The sequence below is a fragment of the Bombina bombina genome, chromosome 4 (genome assembly GCF_027579735.1).
Source record: "Bombina bombina isolate aBomBom1 chromosome 4, aBomBom1.pri, whole genome shotgun sequence".
Taxonomy (NCBI): Eukaryota; Metazoa; Chordata; class Amphibia; order Anura; family Bombinatoridae; genus Bombina; species Bombina bombina.
Genome location: NC_069502.1, coordinates 597400630 through 597423596, shown reverse-complemented (window position 1 = coordinate 597423596; position 22967 = coordinate 597400630). Strand labels below are relative to the sequence as shown.

The window sequence follows — 22967 nt, the reverse complement described above, 5'->3', positions numbered from 1 at the left end:
ACAAAGGCTACCATCAGTAAAACACTATGCCACCAGGGACTCAGATCCTGCAGTGCCAGACGTGCCCCCCTGCTTAAGCCAGTACATGTCCGGGCCCATCTGAAGTATGCTAGAGAGCATAGAAGATGAAACGTGGCTGGGTCTTTCAGCATGACAATGATCCCAAACACACCACCCGGGCAATGAAGGAATGGCTTTGTAAGAAGCATTTCAAGCTCCTGGAATGGCCTAGCCAGGCTCCAGATCTCAACCCCATAGAAAACCTTTGGAGGGAATTGAAAGTCTGTGTTGCCCAGCAACAGCCCCAAAATATCACTGCTCTAGAGGAGATCTGCATGCAGGAATGGGCCAACATACCAGCAACAGTGTGTGACAACCTTGTGAAGAATTACAGAAAACGTTTGACCTCTGTCATTGCTAACAAAGGATATATAACAAATTATTGAGATGAACTTTTGATATTGACCAAATACTTATTTTCCACCATAATTTGCAAATAAGTTCTTTCCAAATCAGACAATGTGATTGCCTGGATTTGTTTCCACATTTTGTCTCTCATAGTTGAGGTATACCTATGATGAAAATTACAGGCCTCTCTCATCTTCTTAAGTGGGAGAACTTGCACAATTGGTGGCTGACTAAATACTTTTTTGCCCCACTGTATTTAGTTGAAAATGATCTTTGGTATTCACAATTTAAATGTTTGATGAATCATTTATAAATGAACAGTATATAGTATACATAAGCCTGCACTTTATTCAGTAAAACTTATATGGACAAAAGGAGCAATAATAAAAGCTCTAATGCACTACAATTCTTTTTTACTGCCCTATTGTTTTTATGGAACTATGAGCTCCATTTGTGAAGCTGTGGATGCAACTTAGGAGTCATTGCTGTTCGGGATTTCTCAGCAAAACCTGCAACTTCAAGTTGAGAATCTTTACAACACTACTGCCTAACCTTTTCGTCACCTCTGAAGTGGTGGTGGATGTAAAACCACCCAGATGAGTTTGGGCTGTTTGGGAAGCTAATGTGCTCTGGTCTTATAAGTTGTAATCAATGTGAATGCAAGCTCACTTTCACATTGCTGAGAAGCATTAAGCTCATGAAAAGCGTGCTTCCATAGGCTCCAATGGGAGCGTCGTTCTGATGCTGTCAGAGACGGCATCAGAACCTAAGCGCAGCGATGGGGGTAAGCAGTGCAGCAATGGAAGCAAATATAAATATATATGTATATGATTAGATATATTTATGTATTATCACATATTAACACACACACACATATATATATATATATATATATATATATATATATATATATATATATATATATATATTAAAACATATAAATATATATTTACTGGGAACAGATAGTTCCCATAGACCGCAATGTAAAATCACTTTTTTTCTAACACCATACTCCTGCCAACTTTACTCCAAAATACTGCCTCGTTTTATTAAAATACAAAGATGCTGCTATCTTTATTTTTTAAATAAAATAAACTAAACTGTATTTTGGGGCACATTTATAAAATTAACCAGAGATCTGATCTCTGGTTAATATTATAGGCACTATTTGCTACCGCAAGCGTGCAATAGCAATAACCAGCCACTTGTAATGCTGGTTATTTATCGCACGCCCACAGATTTACCCATTTGAGGGTCTATGATAATTTAGCGATTTACTTGTAATCTAGCCCAAAAGTGTTTGTTTTTAATTTTACATAAGTACTAATACCCTACTCTTCAATTTAGAAGTAATGCAATTACTGTAAGGTGATACAATTTGAATCATTTGACAATTAAGTGATATTGCACAGGGGTGTACTCAATTCTGTTGTATCTGTATTTCTGTATTTATGTCTATAAATGTGTATATATGTGTTCATATGTGTATATATGTATGAATGTTGCACATACATATTTACACCTATAAACACTTAAATGCACATCTATACACATAAATACACATACATTGGAGCTCTTCCCGGTCAAACACTTTGCCATATCCCTTTTAATACATTTTTATTAATAATAAAATGATGTTTATTTTTATTTAAAAGTGTATAAATGTGTCTTATACTTTATTTTAATGTGTTTTTATATATTTTGTGCAACTTTTTTTTAACCCTTACAGTTTACTTTAGGTCTGAAGTTGTGCTAAATATTCTAACACAATCTTGGCTTTCACTCGAGCGCATGCTATAACCTTCAACTTGTAATACCAGTGCAAGTTAGTGCAGTCACAATATCAATTAAAAGCATAGGCTGCACTCTAGTGAAATCATCCACGCTTACCCTTCTCTGGTAAACGCACTTTAACATGGACTTTTTATCTCTATTAATCTATATTGGTTATTGCGCTAGCACTATCATTGCAATCTGGCCCATATTTATTATATCATAAGTTTGCTTCTCATTGTTACAATTTAATGGATACAAGCTAATATTAAGCATTTTGTTTATCAAACTTTTTGTGGAAAAGTTGTTTTTTTGTTCTTTGTGTTCTTGGATACATTCCACTGCAATTATTCTTCCTTAAACCAGTTTTTGGGCTTAATGTAATGAAATTAACCTGACCGACCTAGAAGACACCATTGAATCCTAAACTTTGTGTCACTATCCTAATTGGCTGCCATAGCAGTCTTGCATTCTTGAATTGTGTATTTTCATGTTTTCGGCTACCACTTTCATATAAAATTTAATTTGGTTTAGTAAGAGATATGCTTTAGAGTGTTTCAGTGTTTCTTTGATTTTTAAATGGAAGCTTATTTTTGTTTTTAATGAAAACTGACTTCTAACTTTATTTGTTGGGATACTACATATAGATGATGCATAAGTATTGATGCTGGGAATGCCATAGTATTTTTTGTCGCACCTTCAGTAGTCTTAGGTGTCAACAGCTCTGCATTTGCCTGACTGACCCATTTATTCACGAATAATGAACTATTCAGATCTTTGACTGACTTACTGTTTCTGCGTTAGCCACTCAAGCGAATCTGACCAAAAACAATAGCAATCTGATTCTTCACAGCAGTCAGGGTAAGTCATTCATTTGTATAAAAAGAAAAACTGTAACTGCTGATGTGCAACATATAAACAACAAGAGATAACATTGAAAAAGAACAATAAGAGAAGGTAAAGAGAAAATGGGGGATTTATATAATTAAAAAAAAAAACATGTATGAATTGCTGTCATCCTTGTACAGTGGGGTAAAAAAGTATTTAGTCAGCCACCAATTGTGCAAGTTCTCCCACTTAAGAAGATGAGAGAGGCCTGTAATTTCCATCATAGGTATACCTCAATTATGAGAGACAAAATTTGGAAACAAATCCAGACAATCACATTGTCTGATTTGGAAAGAATTTATTTGCATATTATGGTGGAAAATAAGTATTTGGTCACCTACAAACAAGCAAGATTTCTGGCTCTCACAGACCTGTATCTTCTTCTTTAAGAGGCTCCTCTGTCCTCCACTCATTACCTGTATTAATGGCACCTGTTTGAACTTGTTATCAGTATAAAAGACACCTGTCCACAACCTCAAACAGTCACACTCCAAACTCCACTATGGTGAAGACCAAAGAGCTGTTGAAGGACACCAGAAACAAAATTGTAGACCTGCACCAAGCTGGGAAGACTGAATCTGCAATAGGCAAGCATCTTGGTGTGAAGAAATAAACTGTGGGAGCAATAATTAGAAAATGGAAGACACTGATAATCTCCCTCGATCTGGGGCTCCATAAAAGATCTCACCCTGTGGGGTCAAACTGATCACAAGAACGGTGAGCAAACATCCCAGAACCACACGGGGGGGAGCTAGTGAATGACCTGCAGAGAGCAGGGACCAACGTAACAAAGGCTACCATCAGTAACACACTACGCTGCCAGGGACTCAGATCCTGCAGTGCCAGACGTGTCCCCCTGCTTAAGCCAGTACATGTCCGGGCCCATATGAAGTATGTTAGAGAGCATTTGGATGATCCAGAAGCAGATTGGGAGAATGTCATATGGTCAGATGAAACCAAAGTAGAACTGTTTGGTAGAAACACAACTCGTCGTGTTTGGAGGAGAGAGAATGCTGAGTTGCAACCAAAGAACACCATACCTACTGTGAAGCATGGGGGTGGCAACATCATGCTTTGGGGCTGTTTCTCTGCAAAAGGGAACATGAAAGAATGAATGGGGCCATGTATTGTGAGATTTTAAGTTCAAACCTCCTTCCATCAGCAAGGGCATTGAATATGAAACATAGCTGGGTCTTTCAGCATGACAATGATCCCAAACACACCGCCCAGGCAATGAAGGAGTGGCTTCGTAAGAAGCATTTCAAGGTCCTGGAGGGGCCTAGCCAGTCTCCAGATCTCAACCCCATAGAAAACCTTTGGAGGGAGTTTAAAGTCTGTGTTGCCCAGCGACAGCCCCAAAACATCACTGCTCTAGAGGAGATCTGCATGCAGGAATGGGCCAACATACCAGCAACAGTGTGTGACAACCTTGTGAAGACTTACAGAAAACATTTGACCTCTGTCTTTGCCAACAAAGGATATATAACAAAGTATTGAGATGAACTTTTGATATTGACCAAATTCTTATTTTCCACCATAATTTGCAAATAAGTTCTTTCCAAATCAGACAATGTGATTGTCTGGATTTGTTTCCACATTTTGTCTCTCATAGTTGAGATATACCTATGATGAAAATTACAGGCCTCTCTCATCTGGGAGAACTTGCACAATTGGTGGCTGACTAAATACTTTTTTGCCCCACTGTATTTAGTTGAAAATGATCTGTGGTATTCATAATTTAAACGTTTGATGAATCATTTATAAATTAACAGTATATAGTATACATAAGCCTGCACTTTATTCAGTAAAACTTATATGGACAAAAGGAGCAATAATAAAAGCTCTAATGCACTACAATTCTTTTTTACTGCCCTTTTGTTTTTATGGAACTATGAGCTCCATTTGTGAAGCTGTGGATGCAACTTAGGAGTCATTGCTGTTCGGGATTTCTCAGCAAAACCTGCAACTTCAAGTTGAGAATATTTACAACACTGCTGCCTAACCTTTTCGTCACCTCTGAAGTGGTGGTGGATGTAAAACCAACCAGATGAGTTTGGGCTGTTTGGGAAGCTAATGTGCTCTGGTCTTATAAGTTGTAATCAATGTGAATGCAAGCTCGCTTTTACATTGCATGATTAAGCTCATGAAAAGCGTGCTTCCATAGGCTCCAATGGGAGCCTCGTTCTGATGCTGTCAGAGACGGCATCAGAACCTAAGCGCAGCGATGGGGGTAAGCAGTGCAGCAAATATAAATATATATGTATATGATTAGATATATTTATTTATATACACATATTAACACATAAATATATATATATATATATATATATATATATATTAAAGCATATAAATATATATTTACTGGGAACAGATAGTTCCCATAGACCGCAATGTAAAGGCACTTTTCAGTGCCGTTTTTTTTTCTAACACCACACTCCTGCCAACTTTACCCCAAAATACTGCCTAGTTTTATTAAAATACCAAGATGCTGCTATCTTTATTTTTTTAATAAAATAAACTAAACTGTATTTTAGGGCACATTTATAAAATTAACCTGAGATCTGATCTCTGGTTAATATTATAGGCGCTAATTGCTACCACAAGCGTGCGGTAGCAATAACCAGCCACTTGTAATGCTGGTTATTTATCGCATGCAAACAAATTTGCCCATTTGAGGGTGTATGATAATTTAGCGATTTACTTGTAATCTAGCCCAAAATTGTTTGTTTTTAATTTTACATAAGTACTAATACCCTACTCTTTTAGAAGTAATGCAATTACTGTAAGGTGATACAATTTGAATCATTTGACATTTAAGTGATATTCCACAGGGGTGTACTCAGTTCTGTTGTATGTTTATATATGTCTATACATGTGTATATATGTGTTCATATGTGTATATATGTATGAATGTGTGCACATACATATTTACACCTATAAACACTTAAATGCACATGTATACACATAAATACACATACATTGGAGCTCTTCCCGGTCAAACACTTTGCCATATACCATATCCCTTTTAATACATTTTTATTAATAATAAAATGATGTATATTTTTTATTTAAAAGTATATAAATGTCTTATACTTTATTTTAATGTGTTTGTATATATTTTGTGTAACTTTTTTTAACCCTTACAGTTTACTTTAGGTCTGAAGTTGTGCTAAATATTCTAACACAATCTTGGCTTTCACTCGAGCGCATGCTATAACCTTCAACTTGTAATACCAGTGCAAGTTAGTGCAGTCACAATATCCGTTAAAAGCATAGGCTGGCTCGAGTGAAATCATCCACGCTTACCCTTCTTGGGTTAACACACTTTAACATGGACTTGTAATATCAAAGTTGCACACTAATGTTATCGCTATTAATCGATATTGGTTATTGTGCATGCACTATCATTAGCAAGCCACTTGCAATCTGGCCCATATTTATTATATCATAAGTTTGCTTCTCATTTTTACAATTTAATGGATACAAGCTCATATTAAGCATTTTGTTTATCAAACTTTGTGTGGAAAAGTTTTTTTTTTTGTTCTTTGTGTTCTTGGATACATTCCACTGCAATTATTCTTCTTAAAACCTGAATCTGTATATGAAACATTACATTCCTTCAAATAATTACTTGAGCCCTCAGAACAATCAATACTTTCTTTAGGCTGATTTATGCCTAATATTGTGATAACACTTGTGTATGGATATATTTAATGGAGTTTTTTTAGAATAAAAAGCAGCACAATAAAGCCATAGTAATGTTTAGGGATTAAAGTAATAAGTCAAAATAAAATTACTTCTCACCAATTGAGCTTTTTATGAGTCCTAATTTTAAACAATGAAGTTGCAATATAAGTAACTTCAAATTGAAAATGGCCAAGTGATTGAGTAACAAGTAAGAGAAAATTAGACAGAGAAAACAGAAGGGTTATTTATCAAAAAGAGGTCGATAGTATAATTAAAGAAGTTGTTTATATTCACTACACTTATTATTGTATTCTCTGGTACATTATGAGGTAATTTATCAAGGGGATTGTAGCTGATATACTAAACAAATATTACTTGAACAATATCAACAAAAATTCGGTAAGAGAACAATAGTCTAAGGTTTGCTTAAAACAGTGCTCGATTATCCAGGGCACCTTGGTTCCCGTGGCACCTTAACATTTTTGCAGTGCATCTAATTTTCATGGTCCCCTTCTTCTGATCATCCAGCTGTGAGAATAGCTCACATTGCTATCAGGAACCAGGGTCATTTAAGCATGAAGCATAGTGGTGATGCTGTGCATTGTTATTTTTTTTAATCAGAAGACTAAATGAACATCTAAGAATATATAAAACCCTTTAATAAAATATCAAGTTACAGGTATCCCAGGGAAAGGATTGAATTTCGGAAAAAGAAGTTCTGCCCTCCTCCTCCGTAGAGCAGGCAATAGAAAAAGCAAAGTGAATGCGGGATTTCTCTCTTACATGCAGTTTATTGCAAGCTTCACAGGCTGTGACATTGGCTGTGACATCAGTTTATTGTGGAATACATACCAAACAACAATCTGTTAACATTCTTAAGGTAGGAGATTTTCAGGAAATGGTTTAGCAGTCAAGGCTGGTGCCATTATATATGAGAGTCGGCACTTTTTAAAAGGATTGCAGTGTATTCCCATGCAATGCACTGGTCTGCTTTTTGGCACTCATGGGGTTAAATTGTACTCCACAAGCTATTTTTCTCTTCTAGCAATGGTGAGGTTATATGGGAGGGGATTCCCTGAGATCCCTCTTCTGTATTAGGAGCTGCCATTTTCATATTTTGGGGGATATTAATCAAAACATCAACTATATTGCATTTGCCGGCATCAATACGCTCGCCTAACATCGCCAAACATCGCGGCCGCAAATCTGAATACGATCTACATATTTATAAAAAAAGCCGCCAAAAACATGCGCACCAAGTATGGGGCGATGAGCATCAGACGATGCTGCTATTCGTGTTTTTCCCAACTTTATTTATACCATTTCACTAAACGCTGCCACTATACTAAAATGTTTAACCCCAATCCCGCCACTGCTGCAACCTAAATAAAGTTATTAACCCCTATCCGGCCACTCTCCAACACCACCACAACCTAAATAAAGTTATTAACCCCTATCCTGCCACTCCCCGACACCACCACCACTAAATAAACTTAATAACCCCTAAACCTCTGGCCTCCCACATCACCACCACTAACTAAACATATTAACCCCTAAACCATCAGCCCCCAAATCGCCAAAAACTAAATTAAAATATTAACCCCTAAACCTAACAACCCCTTAACTTTAAATTAAAATTACAAGATCCCTATCTTAATATAAATTAAAACTTACCTGTATAATTAAAATAAACAGATTTTAAACTATTAATTAACCTACCCTAACTATTATACTAAAATTAAATTAAAGTACCAATTAAATAAACTAAATTACATATTTAAAAAACCTAACCCTACTAAAATTATTTAAATATACAATAAAACCTTATTAAAAGTACTAAATTACAAAAAAAAACACTAATTTACAACCCCTCCACTAAATTACAAAAAATAACAAACCAAATTATCAAAAATATATTTTTTATACCTAATCTAATAGCCCTATCAAAATAAAAAAGCCCCCCCCCCCCCCAAATAAAAAACCCTAGCCTACAATAAACTACCAATGGCCCTTAAAAGGGCCTTTTGTGGGGCATTTTACCTGTAAAAAAATAATCAACTCCCCCAACAGTAAAACCCACCACCCAACCAACCCACCCAAAAGAATTTAAAAAAATCCTAACACTAACCCCCGAAGATTCACTTACAGTTCTTGAAGTCCCGCTTGAAGGATCCATCCAGCCGGCAAAGTCATCATCAATGCGGCAAGAAGTCTTCATCCAGGCGGCCTCTTCTATCTTCATCCAGTTGGTGAAGTCTTCATCCAGACGGCCTCTTCTATCTTCATCCAGCCAGCGAGGAGTGAGTCCATCCTGAAGCCATCCGATGCAGAGCTACTCTTCTTACCGTTGCCGCTGTAAACAAAAGCTGCAATTCAAGGGACGCGATTCAAGATGGCATCTCTTGCATTCCTATTGGTTGATTTGAGTGTTAAATTCAAATCAGCCAATAGGAGGCGAACTTCTGAAATCCTATGGGCTGTTCAAATCAGCCAATAGGATGAGAGCTACTGAAATTCTATTGGCTTATTTGAACAGCCAATAGAATTTCAGTAGCTCTCATCCTATTGGCTGATTTTTATTTAGGTTGCGGCGGTGTCAGAGGCGGCAGGTTAGGGGTGTTTAGACTCAGGGTTTATGTTAGGGTGTTAGGTATAAACGTAACTTGTTTTCTACCTTAGAAATCGATGGGGTATATTTAATTCTCTTCCAGCATCGAACATAAGCTTTCTGTGTTTTCAGACTCCCACTGATTTCTATGGCATCCATGGCCTCAAGGGTAGCGGATTGAAAACCAGGTACAATGCGTCGGAATAGATCCGAGTCTACCTGTTAACTATTTGATAAATTGGAAAAAGTGTCAAATAGAGCCAAATGAGTATTCAGAACATCTGAAATGATGTATGCATCGATCTGCGTCGGATTGAGATCGCGGGATCGTATGTTATGTCACAAATTTCAACATTTTCCGGTGTTGAGGCTTTGATAACTAGGTTGGATCAATTTGCAACAATTACGATGATGCGGAATTCCGGCAAATTTTTAGTTGACACTTTGATAAATATTCCCATAGCCTTTTTATAGCACTTAACTTTGAGCAAGGATGTCTGAAGAACTAAGTTGGTAAAAGGCTGTTGTTGTCTTTATATAGGGAACTGTTAATTAAGTATTATTTAGTTATTATGTACATTTACATTCATACAGAAGGCTGCCAACATATGAAATGTAATAGACTACATAACATATTTAAAAAAATGTTTTTTATATAAATAGTTAAAGTTAGACTTAAAGATGTTGAATTCAAGCTATATCATATTTTGTACATTCTTATTTAGATTTAGTTTGAGAATAAAAAAATATAGAAAAATAATTTAAATGTATCCTTACTGCATTATGCGGAGGATATCTGATATATATATATATATATATATATATATATATATATATATATATATATATATATATATATATAGTAAGTCCTCTACTTATGATCGAGTTCCGTTCCGGGAGAACGTTTGCAAATCCAATTTGACTGTATTGTAATTTGTTTGAAAAGTATTATAAACATCGCATTATAATACTTTTCACACAAATTACAGTACAGTAGTTCTTAAAAAACAAACAATACTGTAAAGACTGTCTGAATGAAATATAAGAAATACACTGAAATATTACATTTGTAAAATGTTAAGGTTATGTAAGTATGAATAATAATTTATTGTTCTAAAAAAATTTGTGAGTAAAAGTAATGTTAAAATAATCCCATGCTAGTTTAGAATGTATCATTATATGAAGATAAAGAAGCAGATACACTCAGCTCCATGTTAATACACTGCTGAATTTTCTTTTACTACAGTTAATATATGGGGAGAAAATGTTGATAGCAGCAATTATTGGGGGATTAGCCCCATCAATGGTGTAGAACTGCTACTGGTTGTGTATTCTATCTGTGTCTGTTAGTCTCTAAAAAGTTCCCATAAGATAGATGTTTCACAGAAAAGGTGGAACAAAATAATATAACTTTTCCAATTTTGTGAGTATTTCAACACAGCAGAGCTTTTGTTTTATGATTTCCTTTGAACAAACTTTTTGACAGTTTGTCACTTTGACAATAAATATTTCAGGAAATACTTTTCTATTGCTGCCAATTTTTCGGCATTCAGACCATTTGAAAGAAACACACCGTTTAACTAATAGAAATATTCTGAAAACTAAAAACTCACCTTGAACAATTCAGCCAATTTTAACACTCTATCTCCAAATTATGGCTTCTAAAATATATTTTATAAATAAATGTTTATTTGACTTGAAACTACACTACATGGCCAAAATGATGTGGACCCCCCCTACAAATTATTGAGTACATGTGTTTCAGCCACACCCATTGCATAAACCAGCACATAGCCCTGAAATTTCCAAAGGCAAACATTGCTAGAGAGTTTTACTGAAGAGTTCAGTGACTTTAAATGTGGCATGGTCATAGCATTCCACTTTTGCCACAAGTCGGTTCAAGACATTCCTGTCCTTCTAGATCTTCCCTGGTCAAGTCTATGTGTTATTTATGTGAAGTGGAAGCATCTAGGAGCAGCCCAGAAGCAAAGTAATACTATTACTCAACCTCACAGAAGCGTGTAGTGCATAAAAATTGCCTATAATTTGTTATATCACCCATTACAGAGTTCCAAGCTGCCTTCAGAAGCAACATCAGCACGAGAACTGTATGTCTGGAACTTCAGGAAATTAGTTTCCATGGCTGACCAGCTGTACACAAGTCTCATATCAACATGTTCAATGTTACGTGTTGTCTAAAGTGGTGTAAAGCATACAACCAATGGACTAAAGAGCAGTGGAAACATTTTCTCTGGAGTGCTGATCAGGATTCACTATCTGGCAGTCTGATGGAATAATCTGAGTGTGGCAGATGCCTGGTGAACAGTACCTACTGGAATGCATAATGCCTACTGTAAAGTACTGAAGGAGGGATAATGGTCTGAGGCTGTTTTTTATGTTATTTTTGCAAGGCCCCTTAGTTCCAGTTAAGGGTGTATTTAATGCTACAAGACACAAAGATATTTTAGACAATAGGGTGCTTCCAACTTCGTAGCAACAGTTTGGGGAAGACTTTCTCCTATTCCAGTTAGACAGTGCCCTTGTGAAAAAAGAGAGGTCCATGAAGACATAGTTGACAAGTTTGGTGTGGAGGAACTCGAGTAGCCTGCAAAGAGCCCTGATCTCAACCCCACTTAGCACCTTTAGGATGGAATGGAAGACCATTTGCAAGTCAAAACTTCTTGTCCAACATTAATGCCTCACCTCACAAATGCTCTTTTGGCTGAATTGGTACAAATTCCAAGAAACACACTTGAAAATCTTGTGAAAAGCCCTCCCAGAAAAGTGTCAGCTATTGTAACTGCAAAGAGGGACCAACTCCTTATTAATGCCATTGCTTTTGGAATGAGATGTCAAGCAAACTCATATAGGTGTGATGTTCAGGTTTAATTAAATTTCCCACACAAATCATACTTTTTTTCAGCACTTTTACAAAAACATAGGAATGTGAAATATTTACAGTAAATACATAGTTAACATTTTTCTAAATATGAATATTGCATAAATATGTTTTTACATATTTTCATCTACTTAACATCAAAAGGTTCTAATGCACATATATATATATATATATATATATATATATATATATATATATATATATATTTATGTATATATGTCTGTAAATAGATATATGCACATATAAATACATTAATAATTATTGTATAGAAAGCTAGCAAATCTGGGCAAATATCCCCACTTGCTTATCCCCAGAAGTACTCTGCATACATTGTTACCAATGCACCAGGGAACTATGGGTAACATATGCAAATTATATATACTATATCTAATAATTTTTTCTTCCAAGTATTGTGATTAACCACAACAATCCCCTTTAAGGGGTTGGTGCTTGAAAAAAACAAAACAATTCTGGACAGTCGTTTTGAGTTTATTAACTCTTGGCAGCAGAAGATATGTTTTATTTTCTGCTTACAGAAGCTTATTTCTAGAGAAAAAGCAACACTCATTCAGACATGCCCTTTAAATGTTTGAAGACTGGCCTAAGAACCCCCCGTCCCGCCTTCACCCCCGGCTCCCCACCTTTACTCCCCTTCCTTGCCTAGGGCCTTTTTGACTCTACAGGCCCTTAATATTGCTACCTATATCATACCCATATAGGTAGCAAGAAACTAAGTATGCAGACAGCAATTGGGCCAAATAGAACTGTATGTTTTCCCTGTTTGCATTGTAGCCATTGTAGCTCTATAATTAGAGGGGAAATTTTTTTCCACCCAATAAATGGGACCAAGTATAAGATCAAAGACTTCCTAATGTGTAGATCAATCTATGTAATATACATTATTACATGACCGTGTGCTAGGATTTATGTGGAGGAGATGAGTAGGGAGGCCAGAGAGAAAATGACTGAACATAAATCAAACATTCGGACAAATAATAAGGATGCCCCCCTCTCCTCTCACTTCCTCTCCATGGGTTAAAATATTAGCCAATTGTGTTTTCAAGTGATATAACATGTGGCTAGACCCAGAAGATAGGGAACAAATGCTTAAAAAGAGGGACATGTTTTGGATCAGGAAATTGGATTCCCTACAATGAAAAGGGTTGAATAAAGATTTCGACTTGTCTCTGTTCCTGTAAAATACCTGTAGTAATTAAGTATATTGTTGCATGATTCTGATTTGCTTTACAATTTTTATGTAGTTTGTTTTTAATTGTATTTCAAAATATACATATTCAAGCTATGAATATGGTAATTGTATACATACATCCTGTCAAATGAACACAAGATGGTGGTGTTACTTAGCTTGTTAATTATTGAGATGCATGTGTATAAAAGATACACCTGTACATAAAATCAATGACATGACTAAGAACCAATTGTGGGTTTGAAACGTTGTTGCTTTACTGCTTGAGCTAATAAATATTTTTTAACTAACTATTTGGAGGCTGTAAAATTGTGAATTACTACAATGACTCTACAGGCTCCAACACTCTCATCAGAAGAAAAGTGGCCTTGAAGACATGTGTTATGTTTGTGTACAATTCTCGCTTCAGAACCTCCTTGATGAAGGATGCAGGAGGGCACCGGGAAAAAGTCCCAGTATCTTGGCGGGACAATCCGGCATTGTGCTCATTTGAGTTATACTGGAGATAAAAGTAAGAGCCATAGAATTATTGTTTAGAAAAATTGCAAAACTAAGTGCACTGGTAACAATGTATACAGAGTACTTATGGGGATAAGCAAACAGAGATACTTGCCTAGATTTGCTAATTTTGCAAATCTAAGTGCATTGGTAACAATGTATTTAGAGTACTTCTGAGGATAAGCAAGCGGGGATACCAATTTTCTATACAATAATTATATGGTATATATATATATATATGTAGCAAAGGGTGATAAAAGGCGCATGAACAGTCAAATAAATACAGTAATAGGTGCAGAAATTAGTGTACTCCTAGCCACAGAAGAGGGGTCAGTGAAAATACAGCACAATCAATGAATATTAGGGCTAGTCAAAAAAAAAAAAAAACTTGATAGTATAAAATCCAATATTTGGTGACAGAGCAACAACATCAGTAATATAGGCAAAATATTAAAATATTGTACCAAAATCCTTTTTACGCGAGAAGCTTCTCGCATGTGTTTTTATCCTTTTAAACATTCTACGAGTTGGGGTATGCACAGTATATACTCTGTCTCCTGGGACACTGAGGAAAAGAGAGGAAGGAGGGAGAAAGGGATCTACCATACCCAAGCAACACCAAAGATTTTGGACAGACTGATGAATCCAGGACCTCTTATTCTATCAATGCACAACACTTACCTCATTTGATTGAGGGCCGTTTCAGTAAGTGGGCAATTCTACCATTTAGCTATGATTATTGCTGGAGCTACTACTTGTCATCATATATAATAGATACTGCTTCCATTTGAAAAATTCACCAACAACTTTTTATTTTTACCCTGCGATAAATTTATGAATTTAGAAAGGAAATTTGTTGATTAATTTGTAAAAAGGATTTTGGCACGATATTTTAATATTTTGTCAATATTGTTGATGTTGTTGCTCTGTCACCAAATCTTGGATTTTATACTACCAAGTTGTTTGTTTTTTATTAGGCCTAATATTCATTGATTGTGCTGTATTTTTACTGACCCCTTGTCTGTGGCTAGGACTACACTACTATCTGCACCTATTACTGTATTTATTTGACTGTTCATGCACCTTTTATCACCCTTTGCTACTCCTTTATTTCGGGCAGTGGACTATCTGGGGTGGGGACCCTAGACATTCCCTGTTCAGATTTTAGGCAGCATTTGTAGTAAAATATTTATATACAAATACTAGTCTCTGGGCTTTCACTTAGTGCTGATTTCTCAAACCTCTTATATATATAGTAAGTCCTCTACTTACAATTGAGTTCCGTTCCGGGAGAACGTTTGCAAACCCAATTTGTTTGTAAGTCCAATTGTATTGTAATTTGTGTGAAAAGTATTATAAACATCACATTATAATACTTTTCATACAAATTACAGTACAGTAGTTCTTAAAAAACAAACAATACATTTTTAATCTTACCTTGTATAGTAAAATAGCCTACAGGGCTGGCATGGAGTCAACAAAAACAGCACTAACTTCCATGATACGACATGCGAACGCATGTTTGTATCTTTGAAAGTTCTTAACTTGAAAGTTTGCAAGTAGGGGACTTACTGTGTATATATATATATATATATATATATATATATATATATATATATATATATTAATTTGTGTGTGTGTATTTTTTATTTTGAAGTCTGACATAAAAGATACTCTTCATGCTCTTCATGTATGAATATTATGAAAACGATTAAACTGGAGCAGAAATATAAATGGTTTCTTTTAGATGTGGCTTCTTAATATACTTCTATTTTTCATTAAAAAATAATTTTAGGTGTAAAATATTTTTTAGACCAACTTGACCACTTATCTAGTGCATAGAAAACATTTATATTACAATCAATTGAATTCATTCTCAAAAATACTTATTTCTACATATAGGAGGAACTGCAATAGGGACAACATTTGTCCTTAATAATTCAAATTTGTACATTTATTAGGAAGATACATTTTTCTATAGAATGAATTGTACACATTTGAAAACTTTTAAACTGCTGTTGACTAGTGGGCAAAGGAAATATAGAGGGGAAGATGCCTGGAAATACTGTTTTTCTCACAAAATATAATAGTTCAGCTATTAAAATAGAAATAAAATAGAAAAAAACATTATTAAAGGGATACTAAACCCCTTTTTTTTCTTTTATGATTCGGAAAGAACATACAATTTTAAACAACTTTCTAATGTACTCCTATTATCAAATTTTCTTTGTTGTCTTAATATCTTTTTTTGAAAAGCAGGAATGAAAACTTAGGAGTTGGCCCATTTTAGGTTCAGTACCTGGGTAGCGGTTGCTAATTGGTGGCTAAATGCACGCTAACTCCTCTAGAAGTAAACTTTTTGCGCATCAGGTAGCGCTCGTGTTAGTAAAATGTTTACGCTCGCAGGTTTACCTCTTTGGGTGCCAAAAAGCCGGTTAAGATATTGCATGCACATACACATATTACCTCATAAAATTCAATTGAGCGTAAACGTATGAAACTGGGGTAGATTATTTGGGTAGTAAATGCATACTAACATATAAGTACTCTTTATCTTATAATCTCCCTTGTCTATTTTATCTATTTGATGTTGATGGAAATTTTGACATTTACGGTCCATGTGCCAAGAAGATTGATCGTTTTCTAGATTTATAAATGCACACAAACTATCAAAAGGACACTGCAAACAGAAACTTTAATTTACCAGCTCTGATGCTAAACATAGGAAAATATAACACATATTTTCATCTTTATTTAAATATTAGATAGTTAAGAGGCATCATTCAATAGCAACTATGCTTTGTTGAAACCTTTATTAAATGCTTATAAGTCGTACATTTTACTGCTGCTCTTATAAAATGCAGAAGATTGATAAGAATTTAAGAAAATATTAAAAATCAAAGTCACAACAGATAGAGGGCTTCATGTATTTCTAGGTAAAACAAGATGGAGTGAGGTGTTTGGTTAGACAAGACACTTTCTTGAAATTGCTCATGACATATACATGTATAGTACAGGCATTATTTGTAACATTAGCTGTATTGTTAATAAGATAATATTTGCATTTACATGGGTATGTGTGTTTATACTAAAATATCTGCTAAAATTGATTAGGTAATGGGTGATGTAATGTCTGGCTAGTACATTATGCTCTATGAATCCTGATCAGTTTGCACACATAGGTACACTTAAGGCATTATTTCTGCAAATGTCTTTTTTTTAAGTAATAGTATTTTTTTTTACTTTAAATTGTGACAATGTACATTCAGTCATGCTGTTTTTTTCTATTATGTATTTCATCTTTTATTAAGCTTGCACAGTATTAAAAGTAATCACAAATTCTGACTAACAATATATTTGTTTCTATATGCAATGTTTCATTTACTAATTAATTTACTTTTATTTTTAATTTGTCATTGTTTCTCCAGTTTAAATTATATATCTTTTTTGATGTCACCAGTACTAATGAGAACAAGCTCTATATGAATAATTTCACACACAAAAATAAATATATTTTGCAATTCATTCAACTACACTCATCAACATAGTTTTTCTATTCTATTCTATTTTTCTATTATTTGAGGGGAATAAGACTTTACTATTAGGCTACTACTAGGTAAATTTGCTAATGGTCTATAAATACAGCTATCAATTATTTTAATTTATTATAATCCATTAACAATAAGATAGGGAGGGTTCACCAAGAGCACAACTCACTGCAATTATCAGTTAAATACTGTTAATGAGACTCAACACAGTGCTGTACATCAGTTCAAAGAATTGAAGTATAAAATTAGCTGAAGGTAAAATTGAAGCAACATCTGTTTAGTTGGATAATCAGTTTTATAATAACCAGTAAAAGGAATATTTTTAATTGATTAACAGAAAAGAGAAGTGATGTGCTAAACTTGTTAAGTGACTATAGCTACTTCTCCTGCATCTGGTTTGATGTCCATCAATCCTGGTTTTTATTCCACCTCTACAGATTGCTGTTCACTAGATGCAATCCCGGGCAGAAAGCGTCAAAGATGTATACCCCTGTTTGAACGGTCTTTCTTAAATGTGGATCATCAAATACCCTCAAAATTAACTAAAAAAAAGAGAGTACATGGGAGTACATTACCACTTGCTCTTTGCCACAGCAGAGAGAGAGTAAAGCAGTACTCCAAAAGTTTAAAATAATTCCCTTATGGCAACAAGCATTTGGGAGTGCCCTCCTATTCACTTTAATGGGTCAGATGATATGGCCCCCCAGTCTTTTGAAAAATAAATTGCGCAGGAGCAGTGACAAATAGTGAAATATGTATGATTTAATTAAATCATTGAAGAATAGCAAATATTTGTTTTTATTGGAATCATATTATGCAATTGGTGGATTTTGATTGATGCCTTAAACTCAGTGCATCAGATCTATGCCCTTTTAGTCAGTTTCTTTACCGACTGATCTGAGGAAGGAGATTTAGAACCTGAAACATCACCATGAAATGCCAGATAGATACATAGATACTTAGATAGATAGATGATAGATAGATAGATTATAGTTAGATAGATTATAGTTAGATAGATAGATAGATAGATAGATTGTAGTTAGATAGATAGATTATAGTTATAGATAGATAGATAGATAGATAGATAAATAAAAAGCTATTGACAAGTTGAGCCATAAAGCTTTTTCCTTGTTCAAAAAAAGTTCACAAAAACAACTGTTTTTAGCATCATTATAACAATTTTAAGGCAGATCTGAAAAATGTCTTTCAGTCACATTGAATACTGCACTTGCTAAAACCAATACAGCAAATGGTGCTTTCTTTAAAAAAGAAGCAAATCACTGGTAGTAAGATAAGCGTAGATTCTTTCATGTTAAAATATTTCTTCCAATTACTTTTACGAAATAAGTACATTTGTCTGACATTTTAACTGTTTTTTTTTTTTGTGAAAAATATCTATATGGTGTTATATCTTCTTTGTTTCATTATTTCTTATTAGTTCCCAAGTGGATAAATGATGTCTTTTCTCATTATGTGAACCTTTTATATATTTGTAAGCTGTCACTGTAATGCCAATAAATCTACAGTTATCTGAGCTAAATAATTTCACTCATTCCTCAGAGGTGATATTTTGTAGACCTCTAATCAATTCCCTCCTCTAATTCAAACACACTCTGATTCCATCCAATTCTCTCTCCAAAAAAGCCAATGTTTAAAAGAGTTGGGAAAAAAATACCCTTCTATAGTAAGGCTTCATTACAGTGATGTTTTTGCTCTTCTAACTTATTAATATAGACTGTAAAGAATACTATATAACTATAAATATATTGCATGCTTATACTAAGATGCATAATGTGTTTTGATATCTTTAAAAAAATAAATATATTCAATATAAATTTGCTACCTTGAAATGCATTCCTGGCTGATCATGGGATACATTTTTTCGCAGTTCACTCTCTATTATCTTACATTTTGAACTCTATGGGCCCTATTTATCAAGCTGTGAAAGCAGCTTCTTTGGCCCCAGTGTTTCAATCGTGCCTTAAAATGCAAGTTAAGTAGCAGCAGTCTTAAGAAATCATCCCAATCATTTCTGCTCAACCTTGGTAAATAGAACCGTATGTCTTTTGTTGGCCATTACAGTCAGACTTGATAGATGATAGCTAGATAGCTAGATAGATAGATATAGACAGAGAGATAGATAGATATAGATAGATAGATAGATAGATAGATATTAATATGTGTACCTTAACAATAAAACATTTTTTACACTAAGTACCATAGTTGTGATGCACTTAAGAATTAGAAACTTTAGCAAGAATCATAAGTTGAGGGATGTTGGATAATTTACAGAGCCTGTTTAATAATACATTATAATAATCTTTCTTCTTTCTTTTTTTTAGCAGAAAGCGGCAATGCTACTACCTAGCACTGACAGAGCTAAGTCACCAAAATATCATTCTCATTTCTACATTTAGAAAATAAACAACACAGTTTGCCTCTGGCATTCTTTAATCCATTGTTTCATTTTGTAAACATATCTAATGACTCATATAGGGCTAGATTACAAGTGGCGGGCTTTTGAACCCCCCAGAAATAGCATACATATTACAAGTTGAAAGTAGTGTGACTAAAACCCTTGGGTAAAGGGTAGTGCATTAAAAAAATGGCATTAAACACAACATAAATACATTTAAAAATACAGTTACACTAATATAAACACTATCTGATAAAAATTATTCATATAAGTATTTAAAAAGTTTTATGGGTTAAAAGGGCTATAACTCATATATATATATATATATATATATATATTATTATCAGGTATTTGTAGAGCGCCAACAGATTCCGCAGCACTATATATATATATATATATATATATATATATATATATATATATATATATATATATATATATATATATATATATATATACAATGGGGAAAAAAAGTATTTAGTCAGCCACCAATTGTGCAAGTTCTCCCACTTAAAAAGATGAGAGAGGCCTGTAATTTTCATCATAGGTATACCTCAACTATGAGAGACAAAATGTGGAAACAAATCCAGACAATCACATTGTCTGATTTGGAAAGAATTTATTTGCAAATTATGGTGGAAAATAAGTATTTGGTCAATATCAAAAGTTCATCTCAATACTTTGTTATATATCCTTTGTTGGCAATGACCAAGGTCAAACGTTTTCTGTAAGTCTTCACAAGGTTGTCACACACTGTTGCTGGTATGTTGGCCCATTCCTGCTTGCAGATCTCCTCTAGAGCAGTGATGTTTTGGGACTGTCGCTGGGCAACACAGACTTTCAACTCCCTCCAAAGGTTTTCTATGGGGTTGAGATCTGGAGACTGGCTAGGCCACTCCAGGACCTTGAAATGCTTCTTACGAAGCCACTCCTTCATTGCCCGGGCGGTGTGTTTGGGATCATTGTCATGCTGAAAGACCCAGCCACATTTCATCTTCAATGCCCCCAACCTCAGACCGCTGTGAGAGCAAGAAATGTGAAGGTGACTAACCGAGGTAAGTCACCTTCACATTTCTTGCTCTCACAGGGGTCTGAGGACGGGCGTTACTCCCCGATAACGTTCACCTTTTTGAAGTAAATAACTTTTTTACAAAACGGCGATTGCATCTTCTTTTTAACAATTATATATATATATACATAGATATAAAATATATATACTTACATATACATGTCTAAATAGGTGTATGTAAACATGTGTATTTATATGTTTTACTATATATTTCCAGTACATGTTTCACATTCCAATGTTCTTCCCATACAGGATAAATTTATTTTTTATTGCAAATATATATTTCTATATATATCTGTATATACCTATACCTGTATATATATTCCTATTGATATATAGGTATAGATATCTATTTTAAATTAATATCAGATATATTGAAAATATATTAAATAAAAAAGAACATATGAATGGAAAATTTAAATTTAGGTTGTTATTAAAATATTAAATAAAAATATTTTAAAAATTAATAATAAAAAAATTTGTATTGATAAAGGCTTGAGCTAAAGGTTTGATGTTCATTGATAGCATTTTCTATAAAGATCTTAATTACATTAACTTGAAAGCAGTTTAATAGTGAACAATAAAAATCATCTATAAAAAATACTTAAAATTCCCCCTTAGCTGTCCACATTGAACTTTAGTTCTATTTTTTTTTTTGTGACTTTACTCATTATCACAAAATCTGATTAGGAAAAACAAAGGTTGCTGATTTGTTCCTTAAAGTTTGAATGACACTTTCATGGTTTAGATCCAATTTTAAACAACTTTCCATTGCACTTTTATTATTAAATTAATTTTCTTCTTTTGGTTTCCATTAATACAGTGTAACCCTAGTTAGGCTCATAGAAGCTCAGCAGAGTGCATGTCTTTATAACAGTGTCTGCAAGACTGTATAACACTGCATTACACGTGCACGCCCCTGAGTTCCTATGAGCCTACCTTAGTTTACTGAAGGACACCAAGAGAAAGAAGCAAATTCTATAAAATAAGTAAAATGGAAAGTTGTTTAAAATCACATACCCTTTCTAAATAACAAAAGTTTTATTTCGACTATACTGTCCCTTAAAGTTGAAAACATGTACTCAAGAACAGTTACGGACTGTTTTGGCTGATATCCTTATTGATTGACACTAAAATTACTTTAAAAAAATAACAGAAAATGCTTTTTTGTAAAATACCAATTTTCAGGGGCAAACTGCTCACGCACTTATAAAAACAATTCCAAAGCTCTGTTGTTGAAAAGTAACACTTCCTCACAAAAAATATTTATTTTATGAAAAAAGCAAAAATAAATAAATATTAACATATTTAACTTTTTAAAACATTCTCTTCTAGAATGTAAGGTCTAATTAAAAATTAATGGTGCTCAGTAGTACTAAAATAATATACTGAACTTGTAAAGCTATTGTACAATGTCATAAAAAAGAAAGAACAACATAAAGTGACTGGGAATGGACTTGTATATGTATGTAACAAGCAAATTGTTAGTATATCACTAAAAAAGGTCTGGATAAGTCAAAGCTCAAATAAATACACTTTTGTGTTTTATCTCAGTGACTTTTGTTTAGCTTTACAGTGGTCATCATGTAATTTATATTTAATGTCATATGAAAATTAAATATTAAATGCAAATTTCATTTTAAAACCAATATCATAACAATTGCCTTACATGGTCCATAAGTTCACGAACCATCCCATTCCACTGTTGAGTAGTTTCATCTTTGGCTCCATATTTACCATCCTCCACCAGTCTGATTTCATAAGTAAAATTAAGAATCTCAGATATTTCTTTAATTAGGTCGATACAATAGCCTTCAAATCTGTGTATTCCATATAATGGTTTATCAGATTTCTTGAACATCACATATGGTTCTTCCTGTAAGATTATAAAATAAAACGTATTGTAAGAATTGCAAAGCAAATAAATATAAAGGTACATCCCAGATTCCCCACATATGGAAAAACA

The 22967-nt window shown here is 34.0% G+C and overlaps 1 protein-coding gene across 1 annotated transcript in view; it reads right to left on the bottom strand.

Annotated features, from left to right (window-relative positions):
- Positions 1-22967, bottom strand: part of GRIK2 (glutamate ionotropic receptor kainate type subunit 2) — a 1179562-nt gene that overhangs the window by 411004 nt on the left and 745591 nt on the right. The window contains exon 10 of the mRNA XM_053710578.1: positions 22671-22877. Within this exon, the coding sequence (XP_053566553.1) occupies positions 22671-22877 (207 nt within the window). The remainder of the gene's footprint in view (positions 1-22670; positions 22878-22967) is intronic.